Source organism: Lonchura striata, chromosome 2, assembly GCF_050655825.1.
Source record: "Lonchura striata isolate lonStrDom1 chromosome 2, ASM5065582v1, whole genome shotgun sequence".
Classification (NCBI taxonomy): Eukaryota; Metazoa; Chordata; class Aves; order Passeriformes; family Estrildidae; genus Lonchura; species Lonchura striata.
The window spans coordinates 105,288,845-105,310,415 of record NC_140704.1 but is presented as its reverse complement, the minus strand read 5'-3'; the positions used below and the strand labels follow the sequence as shown (position 1 = coordinate 105,310,415).

The 21,571-nt window shown below is 38.5% G+C and overlaps 1 protein-coding gene across 13 annotated transcripts in view; it reads right to left on the bottom strand.

The window, feature by feature from the left end:
* PIEZO2 (piezo type mechanosensitive ion channel component 2) overlaps nucleotides 1-21,571 on the bottom strand; it is a 284,271-nt gene that overhangs the window by 132,169 nt on the left and 130,531 nt on the right. For all 13 annotated transcript variants that reach the window (XM_077784376.2, XM_085571904.1, XM_085571903.1 and 10 more), the window contains exon 4: nucleotides 19,237-19,279. In XM_077784376.2, the coding sequence (XP_077640502.2) occupies nucleotides 19,237-19,279 (43 nt within the window). The remainder of the gene's footprint in view (nucleotides 1-19,236; nucleotides 19,280-21,571) is intronic.

The window sequence follows — 21,571 nt, the reverse complement described above, 5'->3', positions numbered from 1 at the left end:
CACAGGTTTCATAATAATGTTAATGAACTTTTTTCAATAATTTTGATTATTGTGATGCCTAAAGAGGGTGACCTGGAACAGAGGCTAGACAGAGCTAAAGGAATAAAGTAGGTATTTATTAAAAGACCTTCAAAGGATACACCTTGCACAGTACAAGAGCCCAGATGGAACCGAGATAGACCCAAGACAGATGCAAGGTGGACAACCAGTCACAAATTTTCACACTTTTATAAGTTTTGGTCCATTTACATATTGGGGTCAATCGTCCAATTACAGTTCCAGGTTACGAGGCCCCATCCTCTTAGATTGTTTTTCTCAATTTGCTGTTGTTTAAATTTCTTGAGCCTAAAGATGCCGTGGTGTCCTTAGATCTCAGGCTGGAAAACGATTGTTTTGTCTAGCTACCCTGTGAAGAGAGCTTGCTAACACTTTATATGAAGTTCAGAGTCACACACTAAGGCAGTAAAAATCTAAAAAATATGAAAACTAAAATTTAAGGCATCAATTGTGCTGAAACAGACCACTTAAAGTAGTTTTACTAAATATCTGGCAAAAAAAAAAAATCTGAATTCTTGATTCTGAAAGTTTCATAACTTTCATTTGAGTATTTTCTCGAAAGAATTGAAATGCTCACTCAATCCTGAACGAATTAGTGTAAGAACAGTAGAAATTTGCTAGGCTCGTGCTGAAAATTGGATCAGATTATTTCTACGTAACACTTCTGTAAGTGATTTTTTTCTTTACACGGATCTGGAATCTTAATTAATTGAAAATCAAAAATTAATTTTGCATCACTTCTGAAGTCCTTCAGATTCAACCACTCACATGTGTACAAATTAAAAAGTGGCAGCCTTCAAGTATCAGCACTTCTTAGTTGCACCAGGTTCTCCTTCCTCACACTGTACTCCCATGGAGCCACGCTGCGTATTCCTTTGCATATCCCACTCCCCAGACCGAGGGGAGACCCCTGCAGGAGCCCTGCCCCTGGTATAGCTCATGTCTTTCCAAACCAAGCGCTTCTGATCTTTCAAAATAAATCATTTATTGTGTTGTTGTGAGAGATGTAACGTCCAGCTCAGGCTAGCAATGTAGAGCCTGAACAGTGATACCTAACCACAGAGCGAGAAAAAATTCTGCACATGAATAGTTTATTCACCAAAACCAGCTGCAAATTTATGCTGTCCCCACTTCCCCATGAAAAGGAAAACAAATTGACCTTGGTGTGATAATTAAAAAGGAAACAAAAGATCACTTGAAAGCAGAGAAATGTATATTCTCCTGTAAAGCAGAATAATAACTTCATTCAACCCCAAGTAATTTGCTCCCCACTTTTTCACAGCAAAAGCTAAAACAAAAATCAGTTATTCCCACTTGTTATCTCTGGCAATACAAAAAAGAATGGCAAATACTGCCATCATTCCACAAACATTTCTCACTTTATTTGCGCATTCACACATGGTCATATTTTGCATTTGATAACAGTCTATACATTGTGCTCTTTCCCCCAAAAGAGGCTTTCAAACTATGAAGTTAAACTGAAGAACAGGAAACCTATTCAGATCTCCTACAACAACAGCTTTTTTTTTTAATCCCTGCAAGAATCTCATGGTGCTCAATGAATTGGTCATAGCCTTTGATCTACAGCTGGTAAAGCATAATTTATTCACTTAAACGAAATAATTTACCTACAGGGCAGCTTTAGTTGTAATAGACACCAGTAACTGAAGCTTATAGCTCAGCCAGAAGTATATTCTGCAGTGTAATTACAGTAAATGGCAGCTTTAGTTTTTCCTACTTTCTTTCTTACAGGATGCAGAAGAAAACAGCACGGACACACAGACACACAGAGACACACACACAATGGATTAGGGGTTTGAAATGGTTTATTACTTTCCCTTGACCAAAGAAATCAAATTTCATACAGCTTTTTAGAGAAGGGACTGCTACAGTTAGGATTGCAAGAGTTCCTCTGTGACAAAAATAACTTTTGTAGGACAAAAGGAATTTCATTGACTTTTTTGTCAATATGTGAAACTGTTTTATCATATCAACAGACTCCTAATATGGCAGTTTCCTCATCAGACAATGTGTTCCTCTGCTGATTTCAGCTGTATACTTTAAATTTACTACTTTACAAAGGGATCATCTGTATTTTCTGTGCATATACAGAATTGTCCTAGGACAGTGTGATCCTGGTCTATTCCTGTATTTCTCTGCTGCCCAAGAAACGAACAAAATTTCCTACTTTATCAGTATTGAGAATAGAGGTAGCTGTGGACACACATGTTAAAACCATTGTCTAACTTCATGTACACTTACTGGTAGTCAAAAAAATGCCATCATAATGAAACATTACATTCTTGTTTGGAGCTGTAGAAATCAGCATTTCCATTTTCATAAAATAAAATTTTCACTTTTTGCCTTTCTAGAATAACTGTTACTCACAAATTAAAATAATTCATCTCCTACTGAATGTACCAAGCTTTAGTGAACAGTGAAGTGTTAATACTGTCAAACCCGGCCTGATTTAAATTCTTTAGAATGGCAGACACTGTAACTTCCTCTTTATTTCAGATTTACAGAATAAAACCAGAAAGGCAGCAGAACTATTAGAATGTTTTCAATTAAAAAAAAATAAAATATATAGTAACACATATGTGAAACAGCATGCATAATGTATAACATAGTTCATATAAAATGAATAGTCCAATATATAAAATGAATACCAACATTCTCCAACTTTAAATATTTACTATTTTGCCACCAAGAAACAAAAATGGGAAAGAACAACCAGTCTTTCTTAAAAATAACAAAATTAATTCAGCATCAGCAATGTTAGACAATAAATAAGATAATGCTTTCAGATTAAGGAATTGTAAAAACCTTGATTTTATATTGGATACTGAGTAAACAGAGTATTTTAAAGATTATTTTTTGTTGCAGTTTTAAAAAGTTATCAGAAGTCTTATTCATGCATCCTACATCTTTCCATACATGCACACATCTTTCCTCTTGTCCCCTCAGGGGTTTTCTGTAGCATCTATTTACTTTCTAATTAATTTAATAAAACAAAAAAAGTAACACTGTATTAACAGTTAGCAAGTGATAAACTAAGGAAGAGATGCATAGATGCTAATAATTTCCATTCATCTGTTTGGTGACTGTGAAACATCTGATATTTCTAATTGGATCTAATATTTCAGGGTAATTAATGCACCACTGTAGATGCTTAGAGCTGAATTCCCATGGGTTTCATCTGCATCTCTAATCATTTAGTTGGGAGGTAAAACAGGCCCAAGAATCATAAGCAGGGACCCCTGGAAACACTGGCAACATTTCACAGGTGCTACGCAGTACTGTGAGTGATTAATTTGTTTATCACTTGTATCCTCTCTGATCCAAAAATAGTGGAAAGTTCAAGGGCACCAAAGGCTACTAACCAGATGGCCTTAGAGATATGCCTGTTGGATGAGGGTGTTGGGAATGGTTGCAGCTAGAATCTAGTTAAAGAGGCTCCTTATCCTTTCTCAGTTTGAAATAAGGATGAATTGTCTGATCCCATACTTACTCTCCTGCAAAACTCCCACTTTACTCTGAGTCTGACGATAGCAGACCCTGTCTGAGCCACAGCCAGCACTTCAGTGAATACAGGATGCTCACAGTTTATACTCATGGTGCCATACTTGTCCCTGCTGCCTCAAAAGACAAGTTTTCTATGATGCTGGTTCACATGGCAACATTCAGGGCAAACCTGTGCTGTGGGTAAAGTTTACAAACTGATGAGCACTGGTAGGTCTGCCTTTAGTCCTCTCCTTGCTCATCAACAAATTTAAAATAAATTATATCACAAAAACAATTACAAACTTTGAAATATTAACATTCACAGTGCTGTGTATGCTCACTCTCTCTCCTGCACTACCTTAATATGACGGTCCTTTCAGTTCATGCAGAGCATGGCATGTGTTTTACCCAAAATACCTGAAGCTGCATTTTCAGAGAATATTGGTCGTGCAAAGTAAATGTGTGGGAGGAAGAGGGAAGCAAAAATGCATAGAAAACTACTTATAAAAATATTTAGCATGCATTGACCTATCCAGCATACAAGTTCAAAGGGCTCCTGAAGTATTTGCAAAATCTAAATCACTGCTTACAAACTAAGTTTGCACGGATTCAAAACACAAAAGTACACTTTGCTTTTTCAGGAAAGATACCTTGCAATGAGGAACACATTCTGTATTGCAAAAGTGCTTAACCACATATTAACCAAAGATTTGCTTTCCAAACACCGCTGTGCAGAGAGAGCGAGCAGCTATTTGAAACCAAATGGACATTGCCAAGATTTTGGTGCCTCGTTGCTTGCATAAAACATTCAACATTAAGAAATTATGGATATGTGCAATAAGTAAAACATTGGTTTGAGGCAGTTTTTCTGTTTCTAAAGCACCTATTGTTTCTCTTTGTTCGTTGATCTTCTAAGAAAGGGCAAACTCCAGCTTGCTCAGGGCAGCACACAGAAGACTTAAACTTCAGCATGGATTTTCAGCTATCACGCAAAGCACTAAGCTGCACTACTGCCAGACTCGTGACAGCACAACATTCAGCTCACTTTGCCCATGTCCCACAGCTCCAAATGTGGAGCAGGACTCATGCTGCACAGCCAAGAGGAAGGGAATGCAATCTCCTCCACACCCCTGGTGCTGTGCATGCCAGCCCCACAGCACAGCGGCGGAAATGACAAGTCCATCCGCTACACAAATTATTTCAGGTCAAAATGGGAATGTGATCGTAGGTGGAGGCAGAGCCAAAGTGAGCAGAAGAGACCTGAGGACACCTCAGCTATAACTTAACTCTTCAAAGAAACTCTCTATTTCCACTTTGAACACTTCTCACAGAACTTTCTTACTTATGCACTCATTGTATAAGGATTTAGCTTAAGCACTAATTCAGTATTCATTGATCTCGGCAAAACATTCCCTGTTAAATTTGTCCATAATGCTCATAAATATTTGGTAACTGGCAGCAAAGTGTTTACATAAAGGCATACAGATATCCATATGTTCCACAATAGTCCTGACTAAAAGAAAGTGCTGACAATCTGAAGCAGGCTGACATTCTGTGATTATTTCAAAACATATTTTCTCCCTCGCTTCACAGTTTTCATACTCTAGTTGGAGCATGAACAGATCATCACTTCAAACCACTTTTCATTTCATTCTGTTGCCAGCATATAACATATTCACAGAAAGTAAAAGACACATCTAGATTTTCCAGTCAGCTGCAGATGAGGAGGGAATAACATTTCCCTCAATTACAGCAACCAACTTTGCAAATTACTGTCATTTTACAAAGCCAAATTATCTCTAATACAGAGAAAAAGCACACAACTACCAGTGGTTCAATCTGCAGTACCCACTACACATTAGTGTTTGCATAAGAGACCCTTCTGTCCCACAAGACCCATTCCTAGTTTAAAACCATCCAAGTGACTATTTGCTGGAATGGGACCATTCACCCTCAATTCTGCCACATGAAACAGCTCCCAGTCTGCCCTGCCTTCTCTGGACATGTCCATCTTTCTCTTCAAAGCATCAAGCATGACAGGACAGAAAGCAACATCTAACCTTTCCCATCACCACCTGCCTGAAAATCCCAGTGGTTTAGAGGCAAAAGCACATGGACATTGCTGGAAGCAGGTTCCAGCCATCAGAGGCATGTGTACAATATCTCTCCTCACTCCTCTGCTGACTTCCATTAAAACTGGCCAAATGAAACATACTGATTCATCCCACTGGTGCACTTTGTTCACTTCTACAGTGTCAATCAAAAAAGAAGTGGAGTAGAAATCAGTGGCAAAATAAATCTCCCAATGCCATTAGATGTTGCTTCTAATTTTTCTGTAATTGGAGCCTGTAACACAATCTCTGAGTGGCAAACATCCCATATCCATGTGGCTGGGACAGGACTAGTCCCCTGCACTGCTTGATGCCATCTGCTCAGTGGCTGGATGTGTGGCCACCAAGGACGTTTCTCAGGTGCAGAAGGCAACTGTGGTGGTGTTTGCTGGTGTGGGAGGTTCTTACCTTGTCTTAGCATTGGACAAACCATGATTGCTCAGTTCCAAACTGGGCAAAAAGGAGAGGAAGTGAAGGGCTGCAGTCTGCCTGGGTGCCAGGTCTGAGCACACTGCAGCAGGCTTGTCAGACCCAGCACTCAGTATGTTCCTGCTCCAGCAGCCACAGGCTCCCTTCTGTTTCATGTGCCAGTCGCTATTTAGAGATCTCACATGATTTACTCATGAACAAAACCCAACAAAAACAAAATAAAACACAAAGCCAAACTGTTAAGCATGCATCCTAGAGGGTTTTTTGGATACTGATTGCAATGCTGATTGCTCTCCAGATTAAAACAAAGACTGGCTCGCATTGTGCTGCTGGTGGGTTTACCACTGTACTGCTCCCAGCTACCACTGTACTGCAGGAGGCTGGGCTGTGCCAAGAAAAACACTGACAACAGTCTCACAACTCAAGTGCTCAAACAGCACAGGCCATAAAATATCTTCTATCAGATGTTCCTTTCTTTGAAATCCTAGGTTAAATGGCATGAGAAAAGTTAGCTGAAAATAATTTAGCTGAAAAGAAAATAAGCACAAGGGGTGGTAGGAAATGAGCAACCTGAAAACTGAACACAAACAATTGCATAAATAAGATTCATCCTGAATGGAGACAATGTGTAAGAGGGTCTTATGCTGGTGCTGAGGCAGCCCAGACCATCAGATCAACATGACAAAATGACAGGTTACAGAGGCATAATTTCTACATGGAAATTAGAAATTTCCATTAACAATTTCTACATGGGAATTGTCTGAGCACAGAGAAATTTTCTCTTCACTTGCAGTTAGCAATGAGGACATATCTGAGGTATCAAATTTAGTAATAATGATGAAACCTTGGGCAAAGACTTTTCTGTCATCATTTCCTTCCTTCTATTCCATGATACTTCTTTACTTGTCACCATCTCAGTCTGTAGTGACATGAGGTTACTCTTCTTTTTGCAAAGTATCTAGCCTAGCATGCTGTAAGAAATGGCAGAGTAATAATAGCACATTTTTCAGCTTTTGCTTTCAATGTGATTCAAAATTAATCATTTTCTCGTTAAGTTATTAAAAATAATCTTGTTCTACTTCAGGCTTCATTTCCCTTTAATCTCATTGGGTTGCTGACTGCCCATATGCTGCAGTTGTTAGCAGAAAGTAAATTTACCTATTGATTTACATCCCTGAGACTGATGATCTCTTATTTGTCTCCTGAGTTTTATCTAAGGCTCACCTGGACACCTTATTAAGCCCTTTTGTTTGTTTAACCACTAGTGTCACATAAAAAAGATTGCAAGCTGCCATCATGTGATCTGGGAATTCTCCTGCCATAAATGTGCTGCCAGTATTACACTCCTGTGGCAGAGGCTGGCAGTGAAGGATCAGAATGAAAACAGGCATGCTGTGCACTGCTAACATTTGCTAGATTGACTGACCTCCTTCCACAGTTCTCTCTCTTGAAAATCTAAGTCTCCAAGTAAAACAGAAAAGAATAGAACAGAACAGCTCTGTTGGAGGGGTCATACAGTGATTTTCTCATCCAGCTTCCTGACCACTTAAGGGCTGACCAAACATTAAAGCATCTTGTTAAATGAATTGTCCTGATGCCTCTGACTGGCTGACAAGGCCAAAGTCCTCAGACACTCCTCACAGGACATGCCTTCCAGCCCTTTCACCAGCTTTTTTGCCCTCTTCCAGAAAATTACTTTAGCATCCTTCTTAAATTGTGTGGCCCACAATTGCACATAGTGCTCAAGGTAAGGCTGCACTGACACTGCATACATGGGAAAACATTTGAGTGCATCACAGCCCCTTACTTGTTTTCTGAAACCACTAATTTTAATTATTGCCATCTTCCTGCCATAAACTACAGTGAGCTCTACCTTAAAATAATCCATTTACTTATTTGGTTTCAGACCTCTGGCCAATCACACTAACAAGAAGAATCACCCTCTTTCTGCTTAAAGAAACTGAAAAGGTCATCAATATTCTGAAAATATGCACAGAACTGAAGTTAAATTAGAGCCTGTACCATTCCCAATGACTGAGGAATGGAAATGGCATAAAAAGGCTCCCTGATTCATTCTGTTGAAATCATATTTCTGCAGATGACCAAAATTACCAGAAGAAGTCTTAGAGAAGAGACTGGACTGAGGGAGCATCTGCAGCTGAAGGCCTGGTCAATGTGCATGATTTTGCAAAGGAATGTAGCAGCACTTGTGTTATTTCTAATGCAGCAATTGCTCTCCAGAGGTCCTCTCCAAGCACCTTCACCTGGAATTCAGCTTTGAACAAAGCTGATACAACACATAAAAAAGTCATAATGATACTGTGATTGACATAGTTACATCTTGACTCACATGGATTCTGACAGGAGTTTCCAAAAAAAACCCAAGGCATAACAGAAATAACAAAATAAGATTAAGAGAATGTTTCAGTGACTTCATTAAAAATTAACAGAGATTTTTGTGTTTCAAAGCTTTATCATCTCTCAGACAGTAAAGAGAAGGATAAAGTTCTTTACTCACTCATTTTGTTATGGAAAGAGAGAGACAGATGATCAGCTGATACCAATTATAAGTTATTGGTCAAGATTACAGAAGGAAATGAAATATGGGGGCCAACTGATCCAATTTCTAGCAGCACTGAACTGGAGCAGATGTGAGCATCGAGCCCTGTAGTCTTTTCCTCCCACATGTCTCTTTCTCCTCTGAATGGTAACCCATGAAGGGAAAACTTGGCTTCTCAGTAAGTTCCCGTAATCTATCTAGGTTCCACAATAACAGCATATATTCCTTTGCATTCTGACAGTGCAGAGACCACAAAAGTCCCCAGTGAACTCAGGGTGTTCCCTCCATTCCACTTTTCTCATCATATCATATGGATATGAATATTTACTAGCTGCTTGGAAGAACCAATAGAGAACATTTACTCATGTAAAAAAAAACTGGAAAAAAACACTATCCTGTGAAGCTATCTTCCAAGGCTAGATTGATTTTTCAACACAAATGTTATTTTCTGAAAGAAAGAAACATCACAAATTTCCTCTATTTTTTCTGATTAAAAAAAAAAATAATCACCATTTTACACTACTATTTCACATTAGTTCACCATTTGCCCAGAACATCTAACACTAATCTTCCTGTGAAATACAAAGTTTGCTCGAATTTTCTGTTCCCTCAGCTACTTTATTTCAACATGTAGAAAAGCCATTCATATATCTGATTCTATTTCTCTAAGTTTTCTAGTCACTCTGAACATCTCCAGAGCTTCCAAAAAGAGGAGTATTTGGCCACTCTTTAAATACATTTTAGGATTTGTGCACAGTGAGTTTGTTGTAACTAATGTTTTAAGATGAGTGTCATTTAATGCACAGCTAATAGGTATTATTTTTAAAAACCCAGATTTTTACTTAAAAAAAACCCAGTTTGTTAGCCAAAAGCAAATTATGAAATGAATGTGCAAAACCACTGTGACAGAACACACAAATGTATTCTTTCACCTTTCAATTACATCAGGCTTTATCATTATATCTTTGTATGAGGTTTTTATCCTTGTTTTTTGCATTTGCGTGCTTTATCCTCTTCACTGACAAGTTTTTAATTTAAAAGTTACAGCTGATTTGATTGTTCACTCAGAACTGCATCTGCTGCAGCAATTAATCTTTTGGTTGTGCAATCACTTGCAAATGTCATCACATAGCAGTGGGATGCAGTTGGATGGCTAACACACACATAAACTAAAGCTACAGGAAGACTGTAAATAAATAAAAAGTAACCAAAGTAGTTTTTTACTTGCTGAATCAAAAAGAAAGAAATGTTATGGCACTGCAGTGACAGTGGGAGGGAAGGGAAGACAGATATGCTGCTGTTTGCAGAGAAATGTGGAACAAGTATAAAATCTGCACTGCTGCTCCCACCCTGGCAGCTTGGCTGTCTGCATTGTACAGGCTCAGATCTGTGACAGTCTCTTGATCCACTCTCACAGTGCAGAAATCAGGCTGGCATGCTGGAGACAGGGCAGCTTAAAGCCATTCACCTTCTAGACAGTGTTGCAGAAGAGTCCTGCAAATCTCAGGTATCACTTGGATAGTTTCAATGGCTTTATTTGGGATGCAAAATTTTCCTAAATGTTCACCTTCTGTAGCCATGTGACTGCGGCAATCACCATCATTTCCTTACTGGAAATTGGTTTTATAAAAGTATTTGGCTTGGCTTCTAAACACACCTTTGCTCTACTGTTAGAGAAACACTACTGTGTATGCTGATAAATAAATGAGTTTCAAGTTTCATGTTTGTTTGATGGACTTCTCCAAGGTCATTAAAAAAAAGAAAAAGAAAAGAAGAAAAGGAAAAAAGTGAGTAATCTTCTTATTCATAAAGCATCTTGTAATTAGTAACACTACTGTGCTTCTCTTCTTCTCATCTATACATAGCTGAATTCTAGATTTATCACAGGCATGTCACACAATTAAGGGATTCATTTGCCTCCAGGATGTTTGTACACCAGCTCTCTCTGTGGGTGCACAGGAGGCTGAAGAAGAAGCAGGACTGTCCTGCTTCCCACAAGTCAGTGGCTTCTTGAACTTCAGCCTGGATGGGCAGAGGATTAAAATCCAGTCAGCACACAATTATGCTTTACTTGTATAAAATATAATTTTCCTCTGGTGTAATGCGCACCTTGGATTTTTAATACTTGAATTCTCTCTAAGTTAGAGAGTTTAGAATTCTCTAAATTCTACAGAATTGACTATATTCCCCAACAAATAGTTTATTTATTTATACCACTAACAATGAATTTTTGCCTTGGTTCCCTAATGTTTACTCTTGTAAGACATATCTTTGAAATATACTGAGTTGTTTATATAATTAAGGACTGTGTGTTCAGACATCTAGAAATTCACATTGCTGCTTTCTGTGTTGTTTTAAAAAAAGATGTCAAAGTAGCTGCAATCAACCCAGAGAAATTCTTTTCTTGGCATATTACAGTGATGTACACTAGAGAATAGCCATGAATACTATAATTGTTTTAGGTAGAGATTGTTTATGTTACCATTAAGACAGCTACTCAAACATAAAGATGGGGGGTTAAAACCCAAAAAATCTCTTAAATCTGCTCAAAAGAAATGAAGTTACTTTAGTGAATGTTTACATATTTTTTGATAGTTTTATCACTTTTCTTAATAAGAATAGCTTTGAGAAAATCCCACAAGTAAGGCAACAATTACTGGTCTAAGCATTTTTAGCCATGTGGTGATCATCTAAAAAGCTTCTATTAAAAGTCTCCCTTGCTGAATTGTTTTTTACAGTCTCACAGGTATGCTACACAAAGGCTACAAAACCATCTCTAGCAATATATTAAAATATATTCTGTGACATGGGTTGCTAGGAAGAAATGTGTTTATTATGCAAAAACTAGGGTAGTATATAGCAAAACTTACAAAAATGACATCTATCAAAAGTCAGCTTTTCCTCTAGGATGAGGAGAGGAGAGGAGAGGAGAGGAGAGGAGAGGAGAGGAGAGGAGAGGAGAGGAGAGGAGAGGAGAGGAGAGGAGAGGAGAGGAGAGGAGAGGAGAGGAGAGGAGAGGAGAGGAGAGGAGAGGAGAGGAGAGGAGAGGAGAGGAGAGGAGAGGAGAGGAGAGGAGAGGAGAGGAGAGGAGAGGAGAGGAGAGGAGAGGAGAGGAGAGGAGAGGAGAGGAGAGGAGAGGAGAGGAGAGGAGAGGAGAGGAGAGGAGAGGAGAGGAGAGGAGAGGAGAGGAGAGGAGAGGAGAGGAGAGGAGAGGAGAGGAGAGGAGAGGAGAGGAGAGGAGAGGAGAGGAGAGGAGAGGAGAGGAGAGGAGAGGAGAGGAGAGGAGAGGAGAGGAGAGGAGAGGAGAGGAGAGGAGAGGAGAGGAGAGGAGAGGAGAGGAGAGGAGAGGAGAGGAGAGGAGAGGAGAGGAGAGGAGAGGAGAGAGGAGAGGAGAGGAGAGGAGATGAGAGGAGGAGGATCAACTACTCTCTAGGAAGCCTGTTCCAGAGTTTGATCATCCTCTTGGTAAAGAAATGCTTTCTAATGTCCACTCCAAATCTCCCTGGGTGGATGTAGCTTTGAACTAGTCCCAGAATTTTTCCATGGGCTACTACAGCATGCCCAATGCACAGTATTGTTTACAACAGGGAATCAGAGGGAGCACACTAAACTGACTGCACACAACAACACTGGAACAAAGGCCAACATTGGAATAAAAACCAAGGTCAGACTGGTTTAAAACAAGGTTTAAATTGTATTTCATTATTTAATATGGACTGAAAGATTTCAGTTGACACAGTGTTGGTGAAAAAAAAGATACTTCTGTTTTCTTCAGAACCGTTTTTTTTTTTCTTTGCAAATATAATTCAATTTTTATTTTGGCTTTCTCTGTAACTAAGACTTTCATTTCAAAGTCTTGCTTTGTGTCAGAGCAGCGAAGAAAACTCAATTTAAGATAGAACCTCAGGCATGCAGAATATATCAAATAAAACTGAAAACACATTTCTTCCCCAATTCCTACACTATAAACAAGACAAATACTTCATCACACACATGCACAAATTCCACAGTCCTGGCCACCACGAAGTAACAAAAAGAGAAGCTCTGAGAATTAAATTAAAGCAACCTCAGTCCCCCTGTCTTCCCAGGACTCAGCGCCCTCTGCCTGGACACAAATCACACATGTGGAAAGCCCCATCATCTGCTGCTCATCCCAGCACGAGAAAAGAAGTGCAGTATTATGTCTGGAAGGAGATTAAAAAGCTTTTCTGATGTAGTCCTCTGCCTCCAGTTCCTTACCTATTAAGTTTGGCAGCTTGGGGCTGAGGCTGAGGTAGCCAGTACCATGTTTAGCCTAGATGAGAAAGGTGTGGAGGGCTCAGAGCTGGTGCAGCACCTCTTGCTGTGCCTTCTGCATCACCAGTGTTCTTTGAGCTGTAGCCTTTGGGGATCTCTGGACCTCAACCCTAAAAACCCAAAAGGCAGTTTGGGGTTGAGGATGAGGCCCTCAGTGACATGTTTTACCAGGAAGAGAAATGATTAAGTACAGATACCACCTAGAAGACAACACTTCTGTTACAAGCAATAAACTGCTCTTTTATTCCAGCCTCCCAAGGGAATGTGTGGAACTTGTTCTGTCTTTTGGCTCCTTATGTTACATTTATCTGCCATATTACTCAAACAGCACATATATTTGTAGAATATTCAAAACTGCAGAATAAATTCACATTAGCTCCTACAAAAGTGTGATGGGCATCATATATTAAGAATAGAAATTATAAACAGGCCATCAATTAATCTAATTTCTCCAATTTTAAGCAATTCAATTAAGGAATTCAAGCAATTCAGGGTTCAAGTGTGGAAGAGAACCCTGCCAAAGTAAGTGCCTGGGCGCTGAAAAATTAGGCATTTTCTCTATTATTTTTCCAAAATGGTGGAAGATGTGTCTGGCAGGGCTTTCCCATGTGTCTTCGACTGCACCACTGCACCCATTTTTCCTTGTCTTCTCAAATTAGTCAATATTTGTGAAATGCATTCGAACTGTACTGTTTCCTTTAAAATAACTTCTCAAGGATCAGACCATACAGCCTCATGCAGCCCCTGGCTGTGGCAGTGCTCCCAAAATGATGTAAATGGGAGCCTTGCCCAAGAAAGGACTATAGAATTCAGCTGTATGTGAAGAAAGGCTTGAAACAATGGAGCATGGTATCAGGATAAGACTTTCTATTTCAAGCATGTATTTACTCTTTACACTAAAACACTGAAGAGTGTGGGGAGAAGAGGGGGATGTCACTTTGGAAAACCATGTGGTACTTTGGTTTCCAAGCCAGAGCTGTGCATACTGAATGTTTATAGAATCTAATGATATTCTCTCTTTTCTGTTTATTTCTGTCACCCAGAGAAACTCTGGGCAAGCACCAATCAAATATCAAAGCAAGCACGGGGAAAGAGGGAAAACAATTCACCAGTAGGCTCATAATTAGCAACCTAAACCTGGAAGGAGGTGCTTGGGAAGTGCCTCTGATGCATCTGGATTCCAGCGCTCACCGCATGTCACGAGTGGTTTCGGAAATTGAGTTCTCAGTCTCTGCAAGGGGTAGGGAAGACATACACGGTATTTTTGGCTAGACTGAGCAGGGGCATATGTGGACCAGCTGCAAAAGCAGACATCTGTCTGCTCTCAGAGATTGGTGTAGGAACAAAAATGCATCTCTCAGCGATGACAGCTAACTTGCTCCTAGCATCTACCGGGTTAGCGGTGTTTCCCTACCTGTGGCATGCAGGGCTGCTGCATTTACTTTGCTTCAAATAAAAACAATGCAGAGTGTCCTCCTTATCACCCTGTGCTCAGGAGAGTAGTTGAGGGAGTTACTGAGGTACATAGAAGATCTGAAAACTATCTTAAAAGGAGACAATCTTCATATCCAAGCTCTAGCCTTGATATAAAAACCTTCAGGTCCTTTTCTTTTTCCTTGGGAGTCTTATTCCCTTCCCTGTTCTTATCTGCTCCCCCTTTCCTTTCAGTGTGAGAGCTAGCAATCTCCAACGACCCTTTTGTTTTTCAGAAACAGCAAAAGGATTACAAAAAGCATAGCAAGCTCACAACGCAATACACAGTATTTTATGAACAGGAGCAGCTTTCACTGCCGATCACCCTCAGCATTACTTTTAGACAGAATCCAGAATGCTGCTGGTGCACTTTCTACATAGATGCTGCTGTACTAAGTATGGTGCAGAGAGGTCTTATTAGCATTATACAGGGTAGAAGTCACCCAATTTTGCATATATATATATATATATATATATATATATATATATATGTAAAACTTCTAATTAATAGTAAGTTTTTGCATACCATAAAATTTTAGAATCAGATTAAAGCTATCGACCAAACAAAACTTGAATCTTTGATATGGAGTACACTTTCATTTTTATAATTTCCTTTTACTATGAAATTGGTGCTCAAAAGTTCCTTTCTCCATCCTTGAAAAAACAATTTACTATGAAAAACATACTTATTGAAGGTTGCCAAAAGTGTAATAACCACACATCTGTTATTCTTCAAATATATATTTTCTAAAACATTTGATATTTACTTCACATGTACTAACAGTTATTAAATCTTTCTTAAGTCTGCTTTGTGGAACCATAACATAAAGCATTACACGCATAGGAGAAGCACCATGGGAACAAATGTAGAAAGGGAGTAGAAGAGTTAGTAGCTGAGCAACTTACTAGTCACATTACAAACTACAACCCAGAGAAGCTTAGTAAGAGGAGTACTGGAAGTCTGGAAACCATGAGTTTTAAGAGGTCCAACATCATTCTTTTAAAGTTTTAAATCTGTTAGATAATTTATAGATCAACAAATATGTAAAAACAGAAGACATTCCTGTAATCTACACTACTGAATCTAATGGACAAGGACATAAACTTCATCTAGTAGCTCAAATTTGAGAAAATAAGGTGTTTAAAAAAGCCTTCTTTAGGTTTAAATTTTCCAGTGTGGCAACATTTCCCCAGGGCTGGTGGTGGCTCTTTGCAGGCTCTGCACTGCAAGCCTCACCCCAGCCATGAGCTGGAAAGACACTACTGACTGCATGACAGGAGAAGACCAACTCTCTGACTGAACTGACCCTCTTTCCTTTTGAATTTTAACAGGCTTTGTGCATTAAGCTCTCTTTAATTGCCAGAGTAGCCAGGAAACAAGCATAGTCACAGTTAATTGTTCATAACTATTCCACTTGAGAATTCAAATGAGCCTCCCAGCAACAGGACACAAAGAAATGGCCTCAAGCTGTGCCATGGGAAGTTCAAGTTGGACATCAGGAAGAATTTTTTCACAGAAAGGGTGGTTAAGCATTGGAACAACTGCCCAGGGAAGCAGTGGAGTCACCATCCCTGGAAGTGTTCAATAAACAGCTGTTAGTTGATGAACAGATGTGGCACTTAATGCTATGACTTAGTTGACAAGGTGGTGTTTGCTTAAAGAATGGACTCTATGATATAGGAGGTTTTTTCCAACATTATTGATTCCATGATCCTATGATTTTCACTGGGTCCTGAGTAGGACTGAAAAAATCTTAAGACATTGAGATGAACAATGCCTTCTAAAACAAGTTTTTAGTATATTTGGAACAAAGTACAAGAGACCTGACTGCTTTCCAGACATTTTTATGCATACGTGGGTACCATGGTAATATGCACCAATAATAAACAGTAATCCCCACATTAACAGTTGCAAAAAAGTCATCCTATTTATCCATAAGTCTAATTACTTTGGCTTACTGAAGATTTTTTTTAAAACCATTAAGGTGACAACTTGCTTCACATGAAAATATCACACGTGCCCAGCTTTTTAAACCGTGTTTCTTATATGACAGCACAATGCAATACAATATTTTTCCTAAATCTCAAAATTGCTCCTTAATGTTCTTCAGAAAATACAGTCAGGAACTGAAGTCTAGATCATGCTGGACAAAGGTGGTGACTAACAGAGTATGTTACAGTTAGCTTATTTGTAATGTCTCAAAAGACAATCAATAACAAAAAGACCTTCATTTATATCTATCAAACTCACATATACTCCTTTTAATTGAAAAGCTCTTAACTCCAGTCATTTCCTGGGTATAAAGCTACCTTACTCAAGCTCCAGCATTTTTAATTTCCCATGCATTGAAAAGCAGCATCCTCAGCTCACAAGTAATGCTTACATAAAACTTTGCAGTCAGATCTCTTGGTGCCTCATTGTGTTTCAGGATATGAAGACAACAGTAATGTAAACACTCTACTACTGCAGAATAAACACCATGTAGCCACAAAGCAGTGATGACATCACCTGTAAATTATATGGGATTAATTTTCTGCAATGTAAACTGACTGTCTATGTCTCCTGTTCCTCAATGCACTCTAAAACAGTTTGTTGAGAACAATTAATATCTTCCAGTTTTAAAGCAAAGATAATTCCTCCTTAGGGTATTACTTCATGTCTCACCTTTTGTGTATCTAAAAATCTTGCTTCCTCCCTCCTGGGTGAGAATGTCCTTGCTCAAACAACACATTTAAATGTTATTGATATTTCACAGCTGACTTAGATGTGCCTAAGTCAAAAGCTTGCAGAGAATAGAATTTTAAATAGCCAGACATGCTTCTGCTGCTTCTTTGAATATAAATAACACAAGAACAGCTGTATTGGATCAGAGCTAACATAGATGTAGCCCACTAACATGGGATTCCTACAGAAGAGAATAAGATAGAAAGGATGTAGTGATACATCTCAGAATAGGCTTTCCACTTTAAAGATCTGCAGACCTGAGATTTCTACTTCTGTGACTGCAAGTTAAGTGTGATTCCAGCATCCAGGTATTACATATAGGAATGTGTTTTCTTTGGAAACTATTGTTTAAGATAAAAAAATACTGATCTTAAGCAATAACATATGATATGAAGCAAATATTGCTATAAAGGAGTTAACACTGAACTTCACATATATGTTTCACATTAACCTTTTATTCAACCAGTTTGACAAGTTGTGGAAGCCCCACACCTTATGATATAGGCCAGGCTGCATGGGGCTCTAAACAACCCATGGCAGGGGCTTAGAAACTGGATGACCTTTCAGGTACCTTCCAACACAAACCATTCTATGATTCTATGATATATTCCTGTAATAAAAATATTGTGTTAAAAATACATGTAGGACAATGGATATTACTATTTTTAAAATCCCAAATCCTAATTGTTGTATCTGTATGAAAGGCTTTATCTTCCTTTATTTTTTCTCCTTGCCAGTTCTCTGAAAAAGCTGATAAGAGAACATATTTGATTCTATTACTATGGCAATAAAAGTACATTCAAATCTTCACCTCATCTGTGCTAACTAATGTGCTGCTTCAAATAAAGTTACCCCAGAGTGATAGTCAGTCTCTCAAGGTGCAGAAGTGCCATTCAAAAGCCTTTCTGCTTTTCAAACTAGAGTGTCAATAATGGGATCTGCACAGAAATCGCTTCTACATATTTGCCTCCTCTCGGGAAGGCTTCTCAGCTATAATTTAATCTATCAATAATTCTCCATCTTTCATGTGGTACATACCTTGCATATACACAGCTAGCATGGATTCTTCTTGTTTTGAAACATCTCAGAAGTTGGAAATTGCTACCACAAAACTTCTAATGAACTCAGCTAAAAGGACTCTGACCCTTATCCATTCTCACTTTCAAATCACAGACACAGAGTATCAATTCATTCTAGAACTTCTCAAAACCTTTTATTTTTTTTCATTCTGGTGGAGATAAGCAGCACCAACAGGTGTAAATTCACAATTTGGGTGATGAAAGGATCAATAATTTATTGTAGTGTCCTGTGGTACCATGCTGAATAAAATGCTCATCAGGAACCAAAGTGGATGCAACTTGGGAAATAAAAACAGCCTATTAAAAAAAAAAAAAACAAACTTTTGAGGACATCAAACTCAGCAACTGAGCATTTAATTTTCAACAATATCCAGAACTTCAAGTGGAGAGAAGATCTTCTGTTTACCATTTGTAGAAAAATAATGACATTGAGCATCTGAATCCTTCTTTAGATCACTCTTTACTGGTCTTGGCCTTGTTTAATTTACAAGAGAAATAAGTGTTTCTGGTATGATGACCTTGTGTCTAAGTTTGTCTGCGAGAAGTTTTTGCACTTGACAAATGCTGCATATTGAATTTTCCTGTGGTGCTGGTCTCTGCCAACTTTGCTCCTCTTCCTACTTCATTTATTTTTGTCAACTCATATGTCAGAGTTTAGAAATTTCATGGAAAAAATATGAGTGAGAGCAATATTTTCATTCATAAGTAAGATTTGTGGCAAAAGGTGTGTCCCTTTTTTAATACCAACATGCTGTATAATCACTAGCAAACAACATGATGAACCAAGTTCATATAATGAATAAATTGCTTCAGATTTACTTGGGAAAGAGAAGAGGACACAAGCAGAAAAGATGAACAGTGCATGACACTGCATGACTTCCACTCTAAATCTGAGGTCATTGATACATTCAATCAACTAAAATAAATATCTGTACAAATTTGCCTCTGCAGTTTTTCTTCCTTACCTTTTTGCACTAGTAAGAAAATAAATTTATGGCTTACCTTTCAAAACCAATCTGCCGTAATGTTTTCTCCCATGTTGAACCTGCACAAAGAGGAGAAAAAACAAACACGCTCAGTGAAGAACCTTTTTCTTTTGTATGAACACTTTTTCCTTTCCTTGTGCAGCTGGGATATGTATATTAAGGAGATTTTTCCACCCCTAGAGAAGCACCTGTAAATAACACGTTTTCCCCAGAGTGGAGAGATGTTGAGAGAGGCTACCATGGGGTGACGTAAGAGTGAGAGGGGTATCAGCCTATACAACTTTACATTGCAAAGAAGCTACAGTTCACTGCAATTCCAAGGGTGGTCTCCTCTGCTAGAGCAATGTGATCTGGAAGTGCTGAGCTGGCATCTCACATCACGCACTCTTCACATTTCAGCTTTTCACTTTACTGTAGTGTTCGCCTGATTCTTGCTGAAAGCTTTACAGCTCCTTCTGAAATCCAGCCCTTTTATTTTTAAGCAAAAGCATGAACATGTATTCCTTCTTTATTGTTTAACCCTTCATATTCATACAAGCAGGCAAAGGGCTCAGCCCCACAAACCACTCAAATGTGCAGACTCATCTATTGCTTTCAATATTTCTGATGCACTTCATAAAAATTTTAGAGAGATTTTCTCCAAAATAACCCCCAGACACACTTTGAGAACTAGGCATTCAGTTTTCAGCTCTTGGTAGTTCTCTTATCTTTTTACCAGTCCCTTTTTTTTTTTTTTTCCTACTATTATGAGGTCATTATAAACACAGGCTACTAAGAGCACAAATATCTCAAGTCACGAAGGTCTTCTCAGCAAATGTGTAGGAGGATGTGAAGCTGCATCATAGTTTGCTCTCTGTCCTTTTATACTGCTGTGGGAAATGCAACAGGACTGCATGCCATGTAAACAACTACAGTTCTTTTTTAATTATTCATCTCAATCATTCATGGAATTCTCAAAATCAGAGAAGAGACAATAATTGCTGTTCCTGGTGCATTTCATCACCTAAAGGGAAATATAAATTAAGAACAAAAAGATTCCCTGTGACTGACATTAAGCAGCACTTTTAATTTCCCCCATTCAGTGCAAAGCAGGCAGGCAGGGATTTCATGCCCGTATCTAGCAAAACACAAAGCAGAAAGAGACTTCAAAAGCAAGGTGGAGAAAGCTCTACCTTCACTATGTGGGAAAAAATAGAAGTTAAATTCCGTTCTGTAATAAATGAGCAATGTTGATTGATGAGTAGCAAGAGCTTCTACTGTGGCACCTGTATTTGCCTGAGGTGGGGCAAGACTTCTGCCTGCACAGCTACATAAGACAATACACTCATCACACAGAGTTAATATTTTATGAAAATATGTTCTCTAAAGACACCACTAAAGCAGGACAAGAAATACTCTCACATATTTCTTTCAAATAAATGTGAAAAACAAAAATAATGTCTAGCACAATGAACCATAAATTACTGAGAAAAATAAAGACCCACCCCATTAATGTATCCCCCAAAACCATTATTTCTGCTCATCTCTGAAGTGTAACTGGTTTCATACAGCACCTATGAATCAAGTCATTGTTAAAGAGGTGACTCTACCACTCTACAGGTGACAGGGCAGACACAAGCAATTCTCCATATATTTTATGAAATCTTGCTGGCTTTGGAAGAGTAGCAAACTCTGAAGATTTGTAGTGTTGAAGAAAAGAAATCTCAACAGCACCTCCTAAAGCAAAGACCAGTACTTGCATTTTTAGTCTGAGTGTCTATGCCTTCCACTGTTAGGTATAATTGTGTATGAATTTTTCACCTCATGGTTGGCTACACTGCATTCATAATATATAGATAGAGTCCTACTGGAGAGAGAGGGTGGGGAGAGAAAGAGAGAGAAAGGAAAAAAGCTGTAGAGAAAAGAGAATTGGGTCTCCATTGGTTTGAAATAATCTTTTGGCTGCAGCTGGCCACCAGAATAATCTTTGAAATGCATCTGACTCCTCTGAAGTAATGCCTGCCAAGAACACAACTAACATTTCATATTAAAAAACCAAATCTTTTTTATGGAGTCTTATTTTAAAATGTTTATGATCTAAACATTGTGTTTTAAGACTTGCCAATTCCATTCACAATAGTATCAACTTCTACACTACACTAAGAGCCAAAAGTAAATACCCTGAGGTAACAGAAGCACTAAAAAGAATAGCGCTTTTAAAAGTCTAGAAAACCTACTATTTGATTGAAACCTTACCCATTGCTTCCAAAACATAAAACAGGTTTTAAGTCACGTAATTCTCATTAAAATAAAAAAAGGAGTTAATCAAGAATTAAAGACTTGATCCTGCTCCCAAGGAAATCAACAGGAAT